The sequence below is a fragment of the Nymphaea colorata genome, chromosome 3, assembly GCF_008831285.2.
Source record: "Nymphaea colorata isolate Beijing-Zhang1983 chromosome 3, ASM883128v2, whole genome shotgun sequence".
Classification (NCBI taxonomy): domain Eukaryota; kingdom Viridiplantae; phylum Streptophyta; class Magnoliopsida; order Nymphaeales; family Nymphaeaceae; genus Nymphaea; species Nymphaea colorata.
This window is the reverse complement of record NC_045140.1, coordinates 27,482,210-27,499,362: the sequence shown is the minus strand read 5'-3', so window position 1 is coordinate 27,499,362 and position 17,153 is coordinate 27,482,210. Positions and strand designations below refer to the sequence as shown.

The following is a 17,153-nucleotide window of genomic DNA, read 5'->3' as shown; positions in this document are numbered from 1 at the left end:
ACATGCTTCAAGAAAGATCTCCATGTAAAAGATGAAAATTCACCTTCTGTTAGGCGGCATGTACAAGCTCTCTTCCTTTTTCACCTTCTCAAAACTCCAAAAGCTCCTTGGAGTCTTGAATTTAATAGGAATTTTGCATGGCCTTATCTCAAGAAGCCTCAAATTTGCGAAATTGCTTAAAATGTCCACCAAGATCTTAAAGCATGTGTGTTCACAGCATGGCTAGCTGTTATACTATATAATTGACAATCTAATAGGAATCTGTTTTCAAATAAATGATGAAAATTCCATATGCATTAAAATATTCATTCGATGGAGAAAAGCTGTCAAAATTATTGGGTGCATACCTTGCCTTTTTCGGATTGCAGGGTCCCAGATATATATCTATATATAATTAAACTCAATTTCTAAAATGCATATGGAAAACATAGCGTCGGGACATGTGGAGTATGGAAGTGAACAAAGAGATAAGCCAAAACTTACTTTTTCTTTTGAATGACAAAGGAAAGAACTGAATCTGGTGGACTGAGGTAAGGCAAGTCTGCCTCACCCTATTCTGGCTGCACCCAAGTGGAGAAATCTCTGGCAAGTGGCACCCAACCTTGCTTCTCACTGAGAAAGTTTATTGTTCCATTCTAACATGAGGAGACCATAGTCTGAGCATGCAGAGAATTTAATTTCTATGTTTTCTGTTCCATTTATAACATGAGGAGATCACAGTGTGAACGATACGGGACACTGTGGCCAGTACCCTCATCTCTAGAGTGTGTGTCGTCTATTGCTTTGGCATTACAGCAGCAAATAACGTATTGAATTCTAAACCTTCATAGAGAACGTCTTCTATTTTGGTGCTTGCAGGCATCAGCAGCAAAGAACATATTGAATTCTATACCTCCTTCAATTTGAAGGATTTGAACCAACCCACTTGAGCGCGTGTACGTATGGGAACGATCCCTTTCGAAAATAATTTCCAAGTTGATCTGACTGTAGTGAATAATACCTTTGGCTTCATTATTGCTGCTGGATCCGCCAGTGAAAAGTAGTTGTCTGTCCTACCGGCCGCTGTTTCCTGTACAGATTCAAAGAACACATGCTGATCAGGCAAAGCAGCTTTCAGCTGTCGGCCGACGAAGAACTCAATAAGTTCAGCGCGACAAAGAAGAGGGTAGCTTGTATGAAGTTATCTAGATAAGCGATAAATCGTGGAACGAATGGAGGATGGATGGGCTTCCTATGATGATTATCCCAAGAGATCTCCAATCAAGATGTTCACTGACAGGTCGTTGTCTTCATATTTTTGAACTTTCATTTGCCAAGTTTCAAACTCAAATGTATATCTGATAAGCAAGATTTGTTGAGGAAGCTGAGACCAAGTTATAGATGTATACATGCTAATAAAGATAGATAACACGTCCTCAAGATTAAGCCTATCTCATACCTCTCCTAACTAACCATTTCTATGTATTGTGGCCAGACTCCTTAGCAACAAGAGACAAGCGAAGTAATTGGTAGAATCCTGCAGTCCAATAGGCATCGGCTTTCATGGGCATCTCATCATTTATCATAATGTTCGAGTGATGTCCCTGTCCCACTTGACTAAGGGGCCCTGTTAGTGACTGCACAATATGGCAGACCTCTCTGTAAAAGTACGCTATTCGATGAGAACAAGTAAGTTTCAAACAAGCGGTCCTACTTGTATCTTTCATGAGTTACCTTGGCACATTGAATAGCTCTGTTGACGAAATTAAGAAAAATTTTACGTTGAGAGTTTCGCCTTCCACCATGCAGTGGACATTTGTATAGAGGAACCTAGCATAGCGTAGTGTGACCTCATAGCATAGCTGATTAGGCAGACCAGTGGAAGTCTGGTATCAGTGTGTTATTTTTCTTGACTGCTAATAGTGACGGATGCTACTCTGGAGTTGAAGGAAGTAACAATAATTTGTCCCGAAGTAACCTTGATCCCTAGGAGATGGGGGAGGAGGGCTTCGGCCTCTTCGCGGTTTCCCTCTTCAATAAGTATGAACAGTTAACATAGGTTTGAAACTTCATTATGACAAATTGCCAATTTGCAACTTCCACGAGATGCACCTGCCTCATATGCTTGAGTTTTGCTGGCTAACCGGACTCGATGATTATATAATCAAGCCAGTTTCGTTACACATTAGCTACCTAATTATTTGTTAGTTAATTGACACGGATAAATTTTGATCCAATATTTGAGTGGATGAGGGTGGAAGTGTCTGATGGAACTGAAATCCATTAATTGCTTTGTCCTGGCTTGCCGAAAAGTTTATATATATATAAAATTGCAAGTAGTCGAATTCAAGTGGGACGTAGATGCTATTGAAAGTTCTACATCTACATAGTTGTCAGATCAGCCAAGTATGGCTTGTCAATGTTGTCATAGGCTCTTTCTTTTTCATCACTAATTATCTGAATTTTTTCTCGGGAAATATCCATTGGATGGACTGCCAGCTTCTATCCATAATATATCAAATACGAGAATCGCAGATTTTTTACGTTCGACTTAATTGCATTGAGTCTCATTTTTAATGACAATTGCCAAATAAAGGGTCACCATTTCTGCTACTTGCACTTCAACTCCATAAAACATCATTTAGTATAAAGAAGCTGTTGTATCTTTATTCTTGTTGTCATCTTAAAATAACAATGTTGGGGAGTATAAATTTTCATGTATTTCAATGTGAATTCAATCTACGGCATCTCTTTTGGGCATTTATCACCAAAAGTAAGGTTGCATGAGAAAATCGGAATGTTAAGACTCTGTTTAAGATTTAACCAAGGATACCCTTACATGAATTTAACCAAGGATACCCTTACATGAAATGTCCTCTTTCTTTTTTTGTTCATTCCACCACCCTTGCCGTTGACCATTAAGAGAGACAACTGCACTCTCCTTCCATGTACTCTTTTTTTGTTCATTCCACCACCCTTGTCCTTGACCATTAAGAAAGACAACTGCACTCACCTTCCATGTACTCACCTCCCTAGGGTTTATAAAGCTTGCTTCGGAACCTATTATGGTCCAGAGGAGGAACACACTAAGGCGTGACAACAACTACCCCAGGATTCGAACACAAGTCCCTTTATAAAGTGGACGGCCTTGCCGCCTAGTGTGCTAGAACCCTTTGGCATACGAAAAATGTCCTTATTTTCTTAATTTGACATGATTTCTATTGATTTGTCGTTCTTCCTCTCGTCAATGCAGCTATTATATACATAATCCAAGTAGTACAAAGTGGTCCATGCAACTCATATTGTGTTCTAATATTTTTCAAAGAATTTGGAGTCGCCTGTCCAAATATTCCTAGACGCAACTTTATTGAGTTTCATCCCACAATGGCTTGCTCTCTACATTAATCCTGAACAATCTTCTTGTTCCAATTACGGGAAGATCAGGTTGAAAACAGCTATGGAAGGAAATAAAAGATAGCATTATGATTGGTCAATTAGTGCACTCAATAATTTTATCGTTTTCTTTTTGGCAGAAGTCATGGAAAGGGGACAGTTTAGGACCTACCAAAGAATTATGTTGCCTTCAATCATAGACTCATTTGACATTGTGATTGCCTAAGGCACAACTTGCTGCTTGAAAACATCCAATATATGTAGCAACTGTTGTCGTCTTGCATTTCCTTCTTAACTGTTATATTAGTATTGCAGCTGGGAGATTTTTCGGGTTTCTGGTGCATACTCATGCACATTAATCTAGAACATGCTTTAGTTAATCTTTTGTTTTTCGCTTTCCAAAAACATGAGATAACAACTGGTTTAAGTTGTGGGGCTGCTGAGATACCGGATGCTCTCTCCTATAATCCCTTCCTCAAGTGGTTCTCCAATCTCTATCTTCGATGGGGAGCTTGCTTCTAGCTGCCCATGTGGGAAACTCTGGTCCCATTATTTCGAGGCATTAACAAATATCAGTTAGGTTGCATTGGACTCCTTACGAACCTTAGATCTGAGGTGATTTGAAATCTAAAAATCCACACTTTTATCAAACTGTGGATTTCAGCACCACCCCATTCCTGGATCGAAATCTATGTTGTAGTGTAAAAATCATGGATCTGAGATCTACTGGGAGGGAGAGGTGTTGGACTTGAGATCTGCGCTGATTTGAGATCTACGATGATCTAACACAACCTTACGGTTTTAATCTGCCAATAGTATGATGTGCTCATGCATATTGGAGCTTGATTCAATCAATCAAGAGCAGCTTGATTCTTTTATGGTTGATTCAGTTAATAGTTCTTAATGTGTCTCACTTATGCACTACAAAAAAATGTACGAATTACCGATAGTCAAAACATGTCGATGAAACGTAGCAACGCATCGGGTAAAGGTTTTACCGACCTTTCCTTTTATCGTAGGTGAAGATAGTGTCGGTAAAAATTGTTACCGACACAATGCTAGTCATTGACACAATGCTAGCGCATCGGTGTATACGCAAGACACGTAGGTAACATTGTTTTTTACCGACATCTAAGTGTGTCGACAATAGTCCGTTCTTTTCGACATCTAAATAAACGTCGTAAACCTTTATACTGACCCTTGTCCTGGATGTTGGTAAAATTTTAACCGACGTCCACTAAATGTGGACATTAACCATCACCGACCCAAATTTACGTGTCAATGAAAGTGTTCTAATTTTTTTCTTTCTAATCTGCGTAGGATATATTTTTTTTGGAAAATCAAATATACATATAAAAATATATGCTTACATTTTTCATGTATCAAACAAAACAAACATTACAATTAAATCTTCATAAACCAAACATATATGTATAACAAATGCTTGAACTTATATTACTGGTAGTTCAAAGTTACAAAAACATAAACATAATTATGCTCTCATGGTATTGTCATCACGAGGTGAAAATTGTAGAAAGTTTGGTGGTGTCAGAATGTTTGCAATCAACATTAAGAAAACATGTTAGTTCTATCCAAAATAAAGTTGAACAAATAGAACTCATTACATCAAATTAAATGTAATGTAACCTACATCAATAAGCTGTTGTGCCACGAACTAAATAACTTGAGCTTGAAGTTCTTGGAATTTCTGCTGAGATCGAAGAAATTGAGATTCAACGGCAGAAAAATTTATCCTTCAATAATGCATTTTTTTCCCGCATGGCACGTTTGTCGTCAATTTTTTCATGTTGCTAACGCTGCATGTAAGTGGTGGTCAGCACCCAACTCTCTGTTCCCTTTATAAATTAGTTAGTCTCACATCCTACCTTGGTTGCTGATAAACTAGGCTTTGCAAATGAGACAGATGTGGTTAGAGGATGTCAATTTTGGTCACACATTATGGTTTGAATATGAAATATGATTCTCCGTGTACTTAAGCTAATCTACCGCCTAGCTTTTGCAGCCTTAGGACCAGAATCCTGTAGATGGATGTAAGGCAAAGGTTTCGTTATTTGTCCAATTGTGGTAGACGGGAAACCTCTGGAGTTAATGGGCTTTGTGTTGTCTACTTCTTTTCCCTTGTATCTAGTGCATTTCACTAAACTCTTCGCGCAACATGATATTGTCTGGATGCAGATTGTGGTTGAAGTTTTCTGTTGTCGAACCCAATTCTATTCTCTTCACTGATACGGGTTCTGCTGCAAAAAGTTTTCTAAGAAAAACTGGGTTGTCAACTGCTTGGATGGGCAAAGGCCAAGTGTTTCCTTTTATTGATGAAGGGGAAGAAAAACAAAAGAGAAGTGGTCAACCATGTTCAAGCCATTTATTGATATTATGAAAATGGCATTGGCTTGTCTTTTCTTAGCAAGCATGATTGCTTCCCGACCGTCTTTGCAGTGACCAATGACTCGAAAATAACAAGGAAAAACAGGACAAAGGAAGTGGCCATTGATATATCCACCAATCCCAGCAACGGAGTGACCCGGACGCTCTGCTGGTCGAGTCGGCCTTTTACGCCAATAAAATCCATAGAAAAAAAGAAAGTTGTACGTCAAACAGTTCTGCTCCATGGTAAGCTAGTGGAGTACGCGCGAGTCCACCTGCAGACAAGGACCCAAGACAGGGGAAGCAGTCACCATTCTTCTCCACAAAACTTGTTCTCACTCTTAAGCTAGCTTTATAATTCTAATAAAGTTCTGCGTGTCATCTAAACAACAAAAATGCAGAACTTAACACTTCATGTTATTATAAGAACTTCCAATTGAACAAGTACACAAGGATAGAGTGCGACTATGCTTAACTAAAACGAAGCTGATTGCATACATAGATGCTCTGCCTCAATACCAAGTTGTTCGTTCAAGAGACTCCAAACTCAAAACCTACAAGACGCGTCTAGCAATCCCAAACGAAAACTCCCTTTTGTAGCAAGGGGCGATCACTTGGCACAAGAATGGAGCCTAGAAAGCTGCACGGTGGCGAAGTGGGTCAAAGACAGCCTTCTTTGAATCATATCCAGTGTCACTTGGCACACATCAAAAGCATTGTGAAGCCTGGAAAGCACTACAATGGCCCAATTACGCTCATACGGCCCCTCGACTTGAAGATTGTACTCCTTCCACAATACAAAACTTGATTAAATAGCAGAGTAGCTATTCCTGTGCAGATGTGGATCCTGCAAAGTACGTGAATATCCAAAAACATACTACCAATTTTATTTATCAAAAGTGTGAAAAATGTAGATCTCTACGCTCGGCATGTTCTACTGATCCAAGGGCCCAACTGTAGGCGCACTGTATGAGACAACCACAAGGGCGAGTTGAGCAAAGAAAAAACCAAAAGAATTACAGAATTTCCAGATAGTAGTATTTCATCATTACAGAGCCATTCATCCCAAAATATTACAACTTAGAACCAATCAACAAACTGTGTAAAATTCTTAATAGCAGGTCTTTTTGGCTTCCGATGCCTATTGTTTTCAAACTTCGCTTTAGCAAGCAGAGAATCCAGCGAATTGACCTCGGGTGTAGCATATGGAGAGTTCAGAATGCTATAGGAACATTTGAAAGAAGAAAAGAGTTATGACTATAGATAATATGAAAGTTTTATTTTTATGAATCCGCTTTTTATGTCAGAAAGACAAATGACCTGCTGAGTATCTCCTCTAGAATAACCCTCTGCAAAGGTGAGACGTAATATATGCAGTTCCTTGGGCACTGGCCAACTGCCAGCTGAACTAGATAGTCGTCACCATGTCCTGCTACAATACCAGCAGCATAGCGCCTATAGTTACTTGGAGAAAGAATAGAAAATACACAAGATTACTGAAAAATAAAGCCAGCATCAATAACTTTTACATGTTCATGATCATGATGGTATAGATATCAAACAACTTTCTTTGAGGAAGAAAATGCACAAATAATTCCGACCATCATACTGTAAACTAATTGTTTTTTGTTAATAGCTGCTCTTGCGGCTGGAAATAATCATTTAGAATACAGCATCTTCAAGATGAAAAGTTTGTTATAAACCATGCTAAAAAAATTATAGTCGACTATTTCAGCAAAAAACAAAAAGCATTAAAACCAGAGGAAATCGTAGATAAAAGTTAAAACACAATCAACCAGGGTTTTGCATATATTTAAAACTTCAAAGCATTTTAACCTGCAGCATTACTTTGACAAGATTTTCCAACTAAGCTCTCATAAATCCATAAAGCAAGTCAGTGTTCTTTGAATGCATCGAATGCAATGACTCAGCTAACAACTCCATTAATGAATCAGCCTCATCATCATGGGACTGGAAATCAATGCCTTCACAAATCATGACACTTTCCTGCTAGCCAATTGAAGTCACTTTAACATGCAGCATGATTTGAAATCTTGAAGTTGCATAACTTTTAAATTAAGACTCAAAAGTCCTGAAATGGCAGATCCCTATCATGTGATCACTTGAGCAACATACCAACTACTTTTCTGAGATTGGCTAATTTTGAGACCTCATTCTTATGGTTCCTCAAAGATTTTTCTATTCCCTCCGGCAGCAGGAGGTTGGCAGCAAGAACACCCATGCTGGGGATGTTCCAAAGAAATGTAACAACAACCAGGTGACATTTACACAGTGATTTAAACAACACAGGAACATCATGTCATGTTGCTTGATTACGATAGACCATTGGAATGATTGGTTTACCTTGTGGTGGATCTAGATCAGTCAATTTATAATTCATACATGTCAGGTTGTTGAGCAAGAGTGACAAGATGCTCAACTCTTTGGTGTATGTAGTGAATAGCGGTTGCAAATGCAATTTCAAAGAACTAGCTTATTGATAAATCCACAAGACTTGGCGTTGGGTTGTAGCTGAGGGCTTCCTCCATAATATGGACGAGATGAGATGGCCATTCAGTTGCTGAATTGCTAACTGGCTTCAGCAGCCGCTGGCACAGTTTATGGATGTCTCAGTTTGGTGTTAAGAAAAAAAAAACAGCAAAATGAATTGCATCTTAATTCTTAAACAATAATTACATGACTATCCTAATACAGAAAGATAAATATTCCTGAATCTATCAAGTAGTAAAACCACACATCCATACCTTTTCACTCGTAAACCGAGATATTAACATGTCAAAATGAAGCCACCAATGTGTCCCGGCATTCAAAGAAATAACTGACATACTTCAGTGGCACCCAACAAATAATTGTCTAACCTTGGGAAGATGCACATGCTGCTCCAGTCATAGGATTAAATGAAAAAGCATGTGGTGCTCTCTTTACACACGAATATGGGCATCCTGCAGGAGAAAGAAACATTGCCCTTATTTCTAACAACATACAACTAAAAATTTATAGAATGTAAGGACCACAAGGAAGAATAAGTGAAGTCAAGAATCTTAAAACTGGGATACCTGGTTTGACAGCAAATCTAGGAAGCAAAATGCTGATAATGTTTTCCTCTTCATAATGTTCTTATGTTTACACCTTTAAGTGCTAATGGATTTTATGTTAGGAGCATGTCGCCATGAGTAGAAGAAGAAAACAAGGTGCACAACTCCACTGCACTATCAATGTGGAGCTTCTTCCTTGTATGTGAATATTCTTTGACTACCTTTCTTTTATCTTACACCATACAGGTATACTTCTAATAGTTCTTAGGCAAAAAGATGCCACAATTCTCATGTAACAAGAAAATGGACCATACATTGAAATCTGGAAACTCTAAATTTGGAGGAGATCAGAGTAGGCACCTCTTCCAATACAACGAGTCTCGTCAACAAAAATATCAAATGCCTCACATTCTGGCTCTTCAAATGGATCTGTGCATTCCCTAAACCACAAACATGTGAGGATAGGCTCAGAGGCAAAAACCAGGTGGATAGCAGGACATGTTCGGTATAAACTTATATGTGCAATCTCAATTCTCAATTATGCAAGTAAAATTCAATATCATTCGAAAGAGCCGGCCTGATGAAAATAACCCCCAAGTGGACTTAATAGAGTAGCAGCTTAAAACCCTACTTCCTAATCAGGCAAGCTACTGAACAAGACAACTTGAATCCAATGCAACTCAAGACACACGTGTAATTCATGACACTAAAACTAAAAGTTAAACTCAGTGCAAACACAAACTGGATTTGCATATTACACCTACAATAAAACAATATAATGGCTGAAGAACACTAGAGCTTGCAATGTGAAAAACAAAACCTTGATTTTCATAAGCTAGCATCTTTCATAAAAATAGCCAAATACAAGAGAAGAAAAATGACAAAGAAGGCAAGAGAACGTGCAAAAATCTATGTTTGGTTTATCAAGCAAAAATTCAGCTGATGTTAACCAAGTTGACTCGGTTGGCTCAATGATTCAGTCCTGAACCTCTCAAAAAATGGAAGAACCTGGAAGTTGACAAGATTTGTTCAGTCCAGTCAAAGGATGGTTTAACTGAGTCCATACACATACATAATGATACATATTATAGGTAATATAACAATGTTTTAACAAATTAAATGCAGTATTAATTATACATAGATACATTTTATGTGAAAAATGAAGTTGCTAAAACCAAAGAGAGTCACTGATCCACTCCGAGTCAAGTTCCAAGTCAACGGGTTTCTAAAACCTTGTCACATGATACTTTGCTAAGTTCAAAAAGAAAAATAGCCCCAATGATGCACATTAGACTCATACCTCAAAGACTACCCAATCAGGAATTTGCTTTTTTTTTTTTTTTTTTTTGGTGGAGAAAAGAAAGCATAGTGCATGTACCTTTCAATCATTTGGCCCCTGCCATCAGTATTAGACAGCACCTGCAGTTCAAGCAAACCTAGCATTCTGAGACAGTACAAATTTGACCATATGAGAACAGATGAACATGACAACATCAGATGAGTATCACCAGCTCATCAAGCAGTATATTTACTTACCTCATTCAACGAATTAAAATTTAGCATGATTTTAGATGGATCTGATTGAAAATTTAATGAAACAATGATCCAATTGCCATTTTTCTTGGCAAATCTTAGAAAAAAAAGGCTTATCAACATGTGATAAACAAATATTTACTTGAAACACATCTCTTTTCTTTTTTCAACTTCGCTTGACATTGGACTTTAGGTAAGGAAAAAAGGAATTGTAAAATTAAACAATATAATCAGGAGTACATGAACAGGTTGAGTGGTGCTTCTAGCGCACTGCGCTTAGATGATTCCCAAAGTATCACATACCCTCAGAGCATAATAGACAAAGAACATATATCTGCAGATAACTCAGATAAATGTGTCATTTATAATGAAAAATCAAAACCAATCCCTTCAAATGCACAAGAAAAAAATAAATCCAAAAGTCGGGTTTACTCTTTTTCGGTGACGTTGGATATTGAAAGTGCCTACAAATGTCTATGTCCCATTGAAACAAAAATTAGCAGTACCGTTTTCTGCATCTTAACAATAGTTCGCCCTATAATACAAATGCATCAGCTCCAAATCCGCAAGAACCTCATTGATATGTATAGAGCGTTGCAAGTTTGCCGAAACATTCGATTAGACCAATAGCAGTCAACGTTCCACGAGAATACATATGGTCAACTTAGGCAAATTCTAGCACTTGCCAAACAACCTAGCTTTCGAACATGCAGTAGAAGGTCAAAATGTTTAATCTAATCGAACATAACTAATTTCCACATGACCAATGTTGCATCTAAAGAGCTAAAGATTGATAAGTCATAATCCACATTCATTTCCAGGCTGATAAGAATCAGAGTCATTGCTTACAATACTAATCACAAAAGCATAGAAGCGCCCAAAGTAGTTCTCACGTCAGCAACAACCAAGCGCATATTTATAAGTTTATGGCTAGAAAGAAGTAAAGATACATGTTGAACTCAAAATAAAACAAACTATTCCGAGAAAAGTAAACTACCATTGAAGCTTGCACTTTTATATTTTAGATCGTAAGCCTCTAATAAATCACATCGAGATCACCTGATACGCTTGGATCACCCGACGAATAATGGCCTCGGAAGCACCGGCATCTCGGCAGACGTCCGGATGGAACTCCTTCACCTATCAACAGGACGGCGTCTCAAAACCGAAAACACCAAGCAAGGCATATAGAAAGTTATCCCCCCTTCTCCCTGCCTCGCCCCCACCCCCGGGGCACCGCCGGTAAAACAACGACCACTCCGCGACGGAAGCAAAAGACTCGAAACGAAACTGCTAAACGAGCAAAACTAATCGAGTTAAAAGAACACAGGAAAAGAAGGCCGTGCAAGATTATCAAGAGAACCAATCAACCGGACCTCATCAAAAAGAAAAGAACGGAGAAACTTTGAACTACTTCTTCTTATACGAAGAGCTAGGGAAGGGACTCTCACTGATCTAATAAAGAGTAAGCGAGTATCCTAAGTCGTTCCTTAGGCATGAGTCATGACGACGACGACGAAATCGTACCCTGGCGCGGAAGGCTGCCTTGAGCTGGTCGAGGGTGCACAATTCATCCACGCCAAGCACCTCATATGGCGAAGCCTTGGCCAGCCACTCTTCGCTCCCGATTTCATCTCTGCTGCTGCTGCATTTCACAGTACCTCCTCTTCGTCCAACGCGGAAAAGCCCAGCGGAGGAAGGAGGAGGACGACGGCGACTAAGCCCAACCAGAGCTCCACCGAAACCGGTGTCGCGGCCATGGTGGTGGGGCCGTAAGCACCGCACCGCCACTTCCATCGGCTGATCCTCTTGGATGAAACCCTTCCCTCAATCTCACCCGCGGGAGCGCCAATGCTTGAGAATTGGAATTCATCCAATCACATATTACTTGAATAGGAAAGTATAAACCCAAAGAAACCGATTTGTCGCACCCAAATCTAAAGCCAGGAATTACGATTATCCCCACCCATTCGTATCATATCACCAAATGACGGTCCACGCTTTTTCTTATGACAAATGAATTCGTGTATTCAGAAACAAATTCTTAAACACTGGCGATCTCAGCTCAGATGCATTGGTTAAGGCTAGTTGCTTGCATGCAAAACTAATTTTCAAGGTGTTTAAATTGATGAAAATTGGTTCCGGTTTCACTTTTATATATGCTTAACTGTCACTTTTTAATGGTGGACAAGAAAATTAAATAATGTTGGACATACACGGTATATATATAGGAAAATTGAATGATATTTTATAAGAAAAGAATTACTTTTTCCTCATCGACTCAACTTTCTTTTGCGCCCGGAGACGCATTTAAATATATTACAAGGGAAGGATTACTTTTTATATATCAATATAAATATAATGTATAATACATATATATATTTTAATGAAAATGAAAGAATAATTATCACATGGAAGTGCATACAATTTTATTAGGTAATACAAGGTTGCTCGTAGAATTCGAGCATCGTCTTCACATTTTTATTGTTGGCCAAACAAGAAATAGAAAAATAAATGAACAAGCTCGATCACGAGAAAGAATGAAACGTCCATGATGAAGGCCGCAGGCACTGGAGTACTACTCAAGCGAGGGAGCACTCGCGCGGAAGACCCTGGGGGAATCGGTTGACGTCCTTGCAGTAGTTGTAGATCATGTAGTTTCTCTGCACCCACCGCATCTTCTGTAGGTCAGAGGAGGCGGCTGCTTGGTTCATCCAACTGGAAGAGGAAGCGCCGCAGGAAGAGGCGGAGCCCTTCCAAACGCAGCCGTTGATGACGATGTCGCCGAAGGTGGCGACAAAAGGAGCCTTGGACCAGTCGGTCTTGACGCGGCCACCCTGGGTTGCCCAGTCCTCGGCGTCCCACAGGCTGGAGTACATCCTCATCGCCTGCCTGCTCGGGTAAGCCACGCCCGACGACTCGTGGTTCCTGAACATCCTTATCAGAGTCCCGTCCACGTAGAACCTAATCCATTCAATCCATCGATATGATCAGAAACATGCAGAACCCATTTTTCATTCCTTGCATGGAGATCATCAGTATGAAGTAAGGGGCGGAAGAGTTGAACTCACATTATTTGGCGAGGATTCCAGAGGATGGTGTAGGTGTGGAAGGCGGCGGTTGGGTCGAACCAGAGGCGGAACTGCTGCTCCCTGTTTCCCTTCCCCTGCGTGTAGACGTTGGTGTGAAGGGTGTAGGGCTGCCCGGTTTCGTTGCCCAGGAACTCCATATCTATCTCGTCATGGGTAGGTCCTTGGGAGGATAGCTGTTCAATTATATTGGAGAAGAAACTAATTATAAGAAACAGGCAATACAAGTGGAAATAGCATCTTAAAATCAACTGAGGAAAGCGTCTACTCACGTAGTAGGCGGTGACGGTGCCGGCGGAGTTGCCGGGGACGAGCTTTATCTTCATGTCGAACCTGCCGAAGAGGTACTCGCTCTTGGATTGGAAGCCAGAGCCGGAGGTCCTGTCCATGGACAGCCGGAGCTGCTGGCCGTTGTTGGTGATGGCGGCTCGTGGCCCGCCCCACGTAATGTCGACATCCGTCCAGAAATTGGCCATGGATGCGCCGCAAAAGCTCACCAACAGGAGCACCAGGGCCGCCACTCTGCGAGAGGACACCATACTTATGGTGGATCTAGCTAGCTAGAAGAAGAGGAGCTCTCTCTCGATCTCGCTTGATGATGATGATGATCAAACTAAAGTCCAAGCGTCGAGAGTGAGGGGCATCGATGGGATGGTGAACGGAGGAGGCCACGTATTTATAGCCACCACAGATGACACCATAGCGTGATATCGCTCAGTGGAAGAAAGAAGCGCGCGGGCAAGCGTGGGGAGCCAGTTAGGCGTAAGCTGTCGTGGGGACCACGCGCTCTTCCGCTATCGCGTAAACACGTCCATCGACGCCATCAAGGCTTTTTAAAATTTTCTTCCTCCGGTTTGAGCCTGCGCAGCATAATATTAATGTATATATAAAAATCGTGGGTTTCAAAAGTTAGGTCACCCTCTTACCTTCAATAGCTCAAGTACATTAATATTAATATTCATTTTGCTTTAAAAGAATAAGAAAAAACAAAAACAAAAAGTAAAAAAATGCCAAGATAGAAATTTCAATTGTTTTTTCTTTTTAAATGTACATAGCAGGTGATTGCCTAAACTTCATTAATTGCGTTTAGCTCTGAGTTTTTGTAGCACATTTCGGAGAAACGGTTCCACGGCCTCAAGCCATTGGTGTCGACCTTTGTTTTGTCAAACCAGTGAGCAGGATGCTCTTATCTTAATTACTTTGTTTATTAAAAAAATACAATATATAATTAGTTTAGAAAATGTGAATATGTGATATACAAATTAGTTGGACAGCTTTTTATAAATAACTCCTCGCTTTTATATTCAATCTTAGCCATCCAATTACTCAACTTGTGTATATATATATTGATAAATAACAATGTGAAAAGAACAACTCAATCATTATAAAAACTTGTAAATGATAATAAAACAGCTCGTGTGTGACTGTGTGGGAATCGATGTGCCCACCTAAAAAAAAAACATTTTTTTGTAATTTTCTGCTTACTGCTTGTGTATTGCTTTTTGTGCTTTTACAAATGGTTCATGACTGGGAGGTTTTGGATATGAGAATCGGACTCATTGTTGTTGACCAAGAAAGGTAGACTTAGACTCCTGCTTCCATAGTCAACCAGGGCTACGCAGACCCGGTCAAATACGAAATCCGGCCGAACCCTTACTCCACCGTCCAGTTCCCGATCCGACGCCATAGTGCGAGCCACTGGCTCGGTCAACTCATTAGATTGAATCGGTTTGGTCAGGCTTCCGGTTCAGTATCTGAGAAATTAAAAATATTATTATATTACAATTTGAAGAAAATGAGATGAACCAATATAACTGAAAAATTAGAAGCACTTAAACATTAAAAGATAATGATAAATAGATACATGATAATTATATTCACTTGTAAGTCAAATTACTTTGCCATCAATTTGGTTCGTATCAGTGGATTCAAATCGATTGAGGCCGATCTTGGCAAGTGTTGTTTTCGACACATCGAAATCCAAAACCCGAGTGCAAATTTCTCAAAAGTGCGATGTGATCGGTGGCGAAAGTTCTGCACAACTTTAGAAATCAAGTAACATTTGGGTAAAATTTTCCTCACATGACTATCGGACTTTTCTCAAAGAACAAATTTCTACGGTGTATATTCAATCGTGTACTCCAAATACTTTTAGATTAATAAGCTCAAGACATCACATATATATACTGGTTTCAACAAGTCTCATTTAATTTGATACTAGTTTCTCCATCTTAAGATTGGTGAATCTCAGAAATGGAATTCATTTCCTTATTTTATATATATATAGGGACCACATATTCTGTTAGATTATTAAATATTTCGTCATCTAGCTGTTCGATGATGGCCTTGCAAATTGCTAAAAGAATTAATGAAATAAACACTAGAGAAGCACGGCTGCTCAAGCAAGCTCATGTACAACGATGAATCCTGCACATATCGTTAAAAATGTATGTGTGGGATCTGATCATGACACCGAAAGTGACATTTTTTGGAAAGGAACTCGTTATATCGATTTGCTTGTTGCGTTAAAAGAGAAGAAATATTGTATTGTTGACATTAATTTTGTAACACTTCAAGAATTTAGTTTGGTATGGTGGATAAATGTTATTGAATAGATGATTATTTTAGTTCCTAGCTTTTTTGAAATTGAAACTGAAACTACCAGAGTAGGTTGGGATCTACCAAACCAAGATAAAAATGGGTCTGTTGTTACAAATTTAATGGTGCCGTACAATAACAAAGCCCTAGCAAATCGAGATTAAACTCCAATGATCTGAGCAATATACATATTTTGTTTTACTTTGATCAACCGATGATGATCTGAGTTTCAGGGGAGCATATATATTGAGATTGAGCTCGCTTCCTTTCTTTTCATATGATAAAAGGCCCAAAAACTTTCTCCAAATGCGGGTCCCTTCATGAAATGATTCAATTTTGTGGCCCATAGTGATCAAATATTCTTAACCGGTGGCTGTCTTGAGGCAGAGTTTGGTGGAGATGGATGAGAACAAGGCAACCACAAGTATGAAATATCCTACACGCCAGCCCGTCTACTGATTAGCTTGATCGTAATTTCCATGCCTGAGCTTTCAAATAACAGAAGAATGCGTGTTCCGCCTTTGAAGTCCGCCATGGATTTCTCTGTCCTTCTTGGATTCTCTGAGCTGTAATCTGCTGTTCATGATCACCATTCACCTCCCTCGATCACACCTCCACCAACTTTGCATCCAATATTAGATCACGACATCGACGGTTTGTGTAGCTTTCGGAAAGCGCCATTCGAAGGAATTCGACGGGAGAAGAGGGGAAGGAAAAGGAAGGATGCTTGGTGGCTGAAAGGCCCTGCAGGTTCACATACAAGAGGAGTTACATCGGCGACATCATGAAATATTTGTCTGCTCCATTCGTGGCTGCCTTTAAATTTTGCTTTCTGCATGGGATTTGAGAAGCAGATGAATTTTTAGTTTCTTTTCTCTGTCTCTACCAACTTTTGGGTAGTCGAGATTCAATGGCATTTGGTTTCAGCCTTTTCTAGAAGTACAGCTGGTAGAAAGGAAAGAAAAAATTGATTGAATATTTAAGAAGATTGAAAATCCATTGGTTGTTTGGTGCATTGGGTTTGAATGTTCATCACTTGGTTAAGGATGTCAATGGTTAGAAAAAATTGAACGCATTTTCCACCGACACGGATCCGGCTTGAAAATTTTCATATGAATTT

At 39.5% G+C, this 17,153-nt stretch overlaps 2 protein-coding genes across 3 annotated transcripts; both read right to left on the bottom strand.

Annotated features, from left to right (window-relative positions):
- Window positions 1–6,622: 6,622 nt before the first annotated feature.
- On the bottom strand, window positions 6,623–12,247 carry LOC116250573 (chaperone protein dnaJ C76, chloroplastic). 2 transcript variants are annotated; one of them, XM_031624290.2, is made up of 7 exons: window positions 11,874–12,247; window positions 11,406–11,486; window positions 10,192–10,232; window positions 9,174–9,253; window positions 8,637–8,720; window positions 7,078–7,189; window positions 6,623–6,979 (listed from the first exon to the last, which is right to left on the bottom strand). In XM_031624290.2, exons 1-7 carry the CDS (start codon window positions 12,141–12,143, stop codon window positions 6,838–6,840), a joined length of 810 nt encoding a protein of 269 aa, XP_031480150.1. In that variant the 5' UTR covers window positions 12,144–12,247; the 3' UTR covers window positions 6,623–6,837. The 2 variants fall into 2 exon arrangements, with proteins under 2 accessions (XP_031480150.1, XP_031480151.1); XM_031624291.2 differs by having other exon boundaries at window positions 7,078–7,186; window positions 11,874–12,246.
- A 474-nt stretch (window positions 12,248–12,721) lies between these two features.
- LOC116250572 (xyloglucan endotransglucosylase/hydrolase protein 22-like) lies at window positions 12,722–14,095 on the bottom strand. The gene is made up of 3 exons (XM_031624289.2): window positions 13,708–14,095; window positions 13,418–13,611; window positions 12,722–13,310 (listed from the first exon to the last, which is right to left on the bottom strand). The coding sequence occupies exons 1-3, from the start codon at window positions 13,972–13,974 to the stop codon at window positions 12,929–12,931; spliced, it is 843 nt and encodes a 280-aa protein (XP_031480149.1). The 5' UTR covers window positions 13,975–14,095; the 3' UTR covers window positions 12,722–12,928.
- Window positions 14,096–17,153: the final 3,058 nt, after the last annotated feature.

Excerpts from the sequence above, each read along its gene's own strand:
- LOC116250572 (XM_031624289.2), bottom strand. The coding sequence starts at position 13,974 with ATGGTGTCCTCTCGCAGAGTGGCGGCCCTGGTGCTCCTGTTGGTGAGC. Across the intron at positions 13,612-13,707 it reads GCACCGTCACCGCCTACTAC|CTATCCTCCCAAGGACCTAC; the intron begins GTGAGTAGACGC and ends ATAATTGAACAG. Across the intron at positions 13,311-13,417 it reads TGGAATCCTCGCCAAATAAT|GTTCTACGTGGACGGGACTC; the intron begins GTGAGTTCAACT and ends TGAATGGATTAG.
- LOC116250573 (XM_031624290.2), bottom strand. The coding sequence starts at position 12,143 with ATGGAAGTGGCGGTGCGGTGCTTACGGCCCCACCACCATGGCCGCGAC. Across the intron at positions 10,233-11,405 it reads GGGTGATCCAAGCGTATCAG|GTGCTGTCTAATACTGATGG; the intron begins GTGATCTCGATG and ends CTTGAACTGCAG. Across the intron at positions 8,721-9,173 it reads GACTCGTTGTATTGGAAGAG|GATGCCCATATTCGTGTGTA; the intron begins GTGCCTACTCTG and ends TTTCTCCTGCAG.